A 6401-nucleotide genomic window follows, 5' to 3' on the forward strand; every position below is an offset into this window, starting at 1 on the left:
TGGGGGTCCGGGTACTGCCCTGGGGGACATGTATGGGGGTCCGGGTACTGCTCTGGGGGACATGTATGGGGGTCCGGGTACTGCCCGGGGGGACAGGAATCAATGACAAAAAAAAATACAGTTTTTAAAGGAGCAGTGATTTTAACATCACTTAAATGGCAAGAATAAAAATGAAAACAAATTCCTTCAAAGATCGTGCCTGGGGGGTCCCCTTAACCTGCCTGTGAAGTGGGGGATCTGTATGATGTATAGAACCTGCTGCAGCAAAACTAACATTGCTAAAGAAAAAGAAAAGTCATACCGGGCCCTTAAGGTCTGGTAGGAATTTTAAGGAGGGGGCAAAAAAAATGGGGGAAAAAACATGGGGTTCCCCCTAAAATTCCATGCCAGACCCTTGATCCGGGCATAGGCCTGGCAGGGCCGGAAAGGGGTGGGGACGAGCGAGTGGGCCCCTCCCTCACTCCCAGACCAGGCCACATTGGGAGGGTGTCCCTGTGCCGATGGGGACAAGGGCCTCGTCCCCACAACCCTGACCCGGTGGTTGTGGGGGGTCTGTGGGCAAGGGGGCTCATTTGCATTGGGGTACCCCTTTAATTAAGGGGGCACCAAGATGCCGCCCCCTCCCTTGTGAATGAGTAAGGGGTACCTCTATTCATTAAAGGTTTAAAGAAAATATTTATTAAAAAGTCCAGACTTTTGCTAAAATCCTTTATTTGGAAAAAAAACAAAAGACATGTTTTTGACAAATCTTTTATTTTTTTTAAAAACCCAAAACTCCGTGTTCGGTGCGTATTGGAACTTCCGAACGGCCGAAAAGTTCAAATACGAACTCGAACCTAATGCAAGTCAATGGGGGTCGAACGTTCAAAAATGATTGTCCCTTTTGAGGGGGCTTATATGCAAGTGATTGGCCATAAAAGGTGCATGGGGGTCCGGGTACTGCCCTGGGGGACATGTATGGGGATCCGGGTACTGCCCTGGGGGACATGTATGGGGATCCGGGTACTGCCCTGGGGGACATGTATGGGGGTCTGGGTACTGCCCTGGGGGACATGTTTGGGGGTCCGGGTACTGCCCTGGGGGACATGTATGGGGGTCCGGGTACTGCTCTGGGGGACATGTATGGGGGTCCGGGTACTGCCCGGGGGGACAGGAATCAATGACAAAAAAAAATACAGTTTTTAAAGGAGCAGTGATTTTAACATCACTTAAATGGCAAGAATAAAAATGAAAACAAATTCCTTCAAAGATCGTGCCTGGGGGGTCCCCTTAACCTGCCTGTGAAGTGGGGGATCTGTATGATGTATAGAACCTGCTGCAGCAAAACTAACATTGCTAAAAAAAAAAAAAAGTCATACCGGGCCCTTAAGGTCTGGTAGGAATTTTAAGGAGGGGGCAAAAAAAATGGGGGAAAAAACATGGGGTTCCCCCTAAAATTCCATGCCAGACCCTTGATCCGGGCATAGGCCTGGCAGGGCCGGAAAGGGGTGGGGACGAGCGAGTGGGCCCCTCCCTCACTCCCAGACCAGGCCACATTGGGAGGGTGTCCCTGTGCCGATGGGGACAAGGGCCTCGTCCCCACAACCCTGACCCGGTGGTTGTGGGGGGTCTGTGGGCAAGGGGGCTCATTTGCATTGGGGTACCCCTTTAATTAAGGGGGCACCAAGATGCCGCCCCCTCCCTTGTGAATGAGTAAGGGGTACCTCTATTCATTAAAGGTTTAAAGAAAATATTTATTAAAAAGTCCAGACTTTTGCTAAAATCCTTTATTTGGAAAAAAAACAAAAGACATGTTTTTGACAAATCTTTTATTTTTTTTAAAAACCCAAAAAATTGATCCACCGACGTAATCCGGCGTCAATCACGGCGTCCAGCGTTTTCCACGAGGAAGAAATAAAAAATAAAATATTAAAAAAATAAATAGAAATAATTTTTAAAAAACCCGCCGTCCGCCGTCCCGTCCGCTGCATAATGGCATTTTCACAGATGGCAGCAAAACATAAAGAATTGGGCGGAGCTAGCGGTGACAGCTTGCTCCGCCAACTGTGTAGTTTACCAGCATCTGATAGGCGAGCCATGATTGGGCAGAGTCATCATGACTTTGCCCAATCAGGGCTCTAATTCAATACTGAGCCCTGATTGGGCAAAGTCTTGCACCTGACCTGTGATCAGGTGCAAGACTTGAACCAATTAGAGCTTCGGAAGGCATTCAATCAAACCGCGAACGTCCCATAAAGTTTGGCGTTCGGCGAACACTCTCACGGCCGATGTTCGATTCGTACACTCAGACCATCCCTAATCAGGAGAATTTTATAGACACCCAACTTGAGCTAAATCATTTTTATGTTTGAAACATTTCTTAAACAGGGCCACAGGCAGCAATACAGCCATATTGTGATGTGTATAGGACATAAGGAGAAGGAGCAGAGGGAGATACATCCCACATATCATCTCTTGGACCCTAACTCTAATGGACATGAAGAGATTTTCAACTTGAAACACCTTGAAACAGGGGAGAGTAATAATAGATTACTTTCTAATGAGGAAATATTAGACTTTTACCTCCTTAAGTCACATAACATTGGCCCTTCCCCATTCTGATGAAGTCTACTGAAGTCATGGACAAAACACATAGGCTCGTTCACCTGAAAGGGCCAGATCACTTGGATGGCTATGCTGTGAACCTCGCACAGGACACCCATAGAGGGATGCGAAGGACTGCCGCACTAGCAATGAATACAAGCAAGCCACTTCATGGCAGTAGCGCCCATATTGATAGAGCAGTGAAATGGAGCTATGCTCCAAAACATCAAACGTACCACCTAATATGGCAATTTACACTGTGATGTGAATGTGCTTTATATTAGATGGCGCCATACAAAGATAAAGCAGCATTAGACTTGGGAAGACATGCTGACAATCACATCATTGTTTTATTGAAAAATCAGCAATTTGGAATGATTACAGTGATATACAGATGGAAAGTTTGCATTCCGTGTGATGGAACTGAACATTGTTTTCTTATAATGAATAATCCCGGGGAATCGTTACCAGGACTGAAAGTTTAGGGGAAATCCGAGTTGTCACCAGTACAGCAATAGAGGGGAAAACTTCCAATGGGGACACCAGTTCTGGTGACAACTTATTTAGAAGAGATTTTCCTTTAGGTTCTGTTGTATCTAAGAAAGCCAATGATCCCTAATACGACACAGACACAAAAAATAACAATGTTTTTAAAGTGAAGCTCCATAAATTGTATTTTAATTTATATAACCCCAATTCCAAAAACGTTGGGACTACATGAAAACAGAATGCAATGATTTGCAAATCTCATAAAGCCATATTTTATTTACAATAGAAAATGTATCAAATGTTTAGACTGAGGAAATGGACCTTTTTAAGGAAAAAAAAAAGTAATTTTAAAATTGATGGCAGCAACACATCTCAAAAAAGTTGGGACAGGGCCATGGATACCCCGGTGTAGCATGGCTCCTCTATAAACATCTAGGAACTGAGGAGACCGGTTGCTGGGGTTTTGGGAGAGGAATTTTGTCCCATTCTTGCCTGATATCGGATTCTAACTGCTCAACAGTCCCGGGTCTTCTTTGTCATATTTTTTGTTTCAAGATGCGCCAAATATTTTCAGTTGTTGAAAGGTCTGGACTGCAGGCAGGCCAGTTAAGCACCCGGACACCCGGACATAGATGCAATATGTGGTTTAGCATTGTCCTGCTGAAATATATAAAAGGCCTTCCCTGATACAGACATCATCTGGATGGGAGCACACGCTGCTCTAAAACCTGGATATATCTTTCAGCATTGGTGGTGCCTTTCCAGATGTGCAAGCTGCCCATTCCGTACGCACTAAGACACCCTCATACCATCAGAGATGCAGATTTTTTAACTGATCGCTGATTACAAGCCAGAAGGTCCCTCTCCTGTTTAGTCTGGAGGACGCGGAGCCCACTGTTGTCAAAAAGAATATCAAATTTAGAACAGTTTTCCACTTTGTGACAGACTATTGTAAATGAGCTTTGGCCCAGAGAAGATGGCGGCGTTCCTGGATCATGTGCAGTAATGGCTAGATAGAGCTTTAACTTGCATTTTTGAATGGCGTTGCGATCTGTCCACTATCTGTCGTTAGTACTACTTACTTTGCTGGCTTTTTGTTGCCCTTAATTTTTTGAGAAGTTTTGCTGCCATCAATTTTTAAAGTTACCTTATTTTTTGCCTAAAATGGTCCATTTTCTCACTTATTGTGAATAAAATTCAGATTTATGAGAGTTGCAAATCATTGCATTCTGTTTTTATGTAGATTTTACACAGCGTCCCAACTTTTTTTGGAATTGGAGTTGTAGATCACCCCTCCTGTATAAAAATAAATATTGCAATCGTCACGTACCTTCTTCATGCTCCAGCATTGTGCCCAACTTTTTCCGTGGTACAACACCAGAGGTCCTCTTCAGGGCAGAACACCCCATTCATTCTACCCATTTCCTGTGTGCACAGCCTTTCATTTACACCCCTCCTAGAGGGTGCATCATTTGACAGGCAGGGCTCACAGTCATTACATACTCAGTACTGGAACAATGCCCCCCCAGCTGTAAGAAGATGAAGCTTCTGGGACACCAAGAAAAAAGGTATTTATAGGTTTCTTAAAAACAAATAAACTGGGGGGATGTTTTTGCTTCAGATACACTTTCAGCCCTATATCTATTTAAAGGGTTCCGCTTATAGGTCTGTATCCTCCACAGCATGTCACTCTTATGTAAATAATGATATAAAGTTTCTGCCTCTTACCATATGCTTGCACTTCAATCTCCCTTGTAACACCATTAACCCTTAGTGTATATTTTCCAAAATTAGGTTCTTTCGCCAGCTGGTAGGACATCTCTGCTATGCCAGACTTTGGAGCAACGTCTTTCCATTGAGCGAGGCGGTTCCCCTGTGGATCCTGAATACAGAACAGTCCTTTTATTAGGAACCCGGTTATATAAACTCAAAGAAGATGATATTTTTTATTGTACACAATGATTGCTTTATTATATTTACATATTTGTTTTATTACAAAAAAAAATCTAGGTCTAAATACACAAAATGTCTGGCTATGCCCCACTATGTGTTCTACCCCTTTACTTTCCTGCAGAAAACGTTCCCATTGTAGCTTCCGCAAAACAACACAATGAGGATCACCTTCCTGTCTACATAACTAGTCGGAAGAAGACACGCGAAAAAAAGACAGGACGAGCTTAGTAAGCTTTCTTATCATGTTCTCATATGGAACGAATATATGCAATAGCTTCCAGTAAGACCATCAGGCTGAGTGTATGCCCAAAGCCTGGACTGGGCTTTGGGCATACAATCAGCCTGATTGTATTCAGCTCGGCCCAGCCCGCTGTGCCATGATGAACTGCTATGAGCGATCAGCACTATCAGGCAGCTGCCCAAGGGCCGCCGGAGGACACGGGGTGGGGTGTGGTGGTTGTGCGGCCGGAGAACACCAGGCTTGAGAAGAGAGCCCAAGATTGTTTACTCCAGTGGCTGCCATACTTCCAGTGCGGCTGAACCAGGGTACGAGCTTGGAGGTACACACCAGCAGCAGAATAGTGCGGCTATTTACTGGCACAAAGATGGGGGAGAGCATGCACTACAGGCACATTATACGGCCAAGGCCCCAGCGAGTACCTGCCTGATTACAGAGCCCACTGCCTCTTACAAACTGTACACAGCCCTGGTGAGAACGTACAGTCATGGAGAGATCTGCACACACCCCTGGCAAGACGCACATACAAACCTGGTGAGACCCTCACGCAGCCATGGAGAGGCCGCACAACCCTGGCGAGACCCACATGTTGGTTGTTGCAAGGTTTGTATATTGTGACAAGGTTTATAGGAAGGCTTATGTGTCGGGTGTAGCCATCCTGTACTTCCCAGCGACTGGCCCCTCCCCTTGATTGCAGTTCGGTGTTTGACCAGGCCCCTGCATTTGGGCTGGGCCTTCGGGGGTCACATGATTGGGCTGCTCAGTCTAAAATGGACGGGCCTATTTTTTGTCCCAGTCCGGCCCTGCTGGTAACCATCAGATATGTCTTTAGGGTGTTCCATGCTGCATGAGTTTTGTCTAGATATACACAAGTTTTAAATGTAGATGGACCAATACATTTTCTACATTTTACTCATGTATTCCTTTTCATGTCTGTTGGTATAGCCCTGAAGAAGGAGGATGTGTCGGTCCAAGGAACACAACTGATTTTGGACGCTTAGATGTTGTTTTGGTGCTATCATTAGACTAAAGGGGTTATTCACAATAATAACCACCCATAGGTTCCCTCTGTCAAAGCACCCTCACAATGTCAAGGGCATGTGGCCTGGTGTGGTGCAGGAAGGGGGGGGGGGGGGGG

The 6401-nt window shown here is 45.4% G+C and overlaps 1 protein-coding gene and 1 long non-coding RNA gene across 2 annotated transcripts in view; both read right to left on the minus strand.

Moving 5' to 3' along the window:
• Window positions 1–4481, minus strand: part of LOC108801614 (alpha-2-macroglobulin-like protein 1) — a 20344-nt gene extending 15863 nt beyond the window's left edge. Inside the window, exon 1 of the mRNA XM_018573505.1 lies at window positions 4403–4481. Coding sequence (XP_018429007.1) covers window positions 4403–4481 — 79 coding nt within the window. The remainder of the gene's footprint in view (window positions 1–4402) is intronic.
• A 332-nt stretch (window positions 4482–4813) lies between these two features.
• The window catches only part of LOC108801616, a 6965-nt gene continuing 5377 nt past the window's right edge, over window positions 4814–6401 (minus strand). The window contains exon 3 of the long non-coding RNA XR_001942158.1: window positions 4814–4954. This is a non-coding gene — a long non-coding RNA (uncharacterized LOC108801616). The remainder of the gene's footprint in view (window positions 4955–6401) is intronic.

This window comes from Nanorana parkeri, unplaced genomic scaffold, assembly GCF_000935625.1.
Source record: "Nanorana parkeri isolate BGI_ZX_2015 unplaced genomic scaffold, ASM93562v1 scaffold2406, whole genome shotgun sequence".
NCBI lineage: Eukaryota > Metazoa > Chordata > Amphibia > Anura > Dicroglossidae > Nanorana > Nanorana parkeri.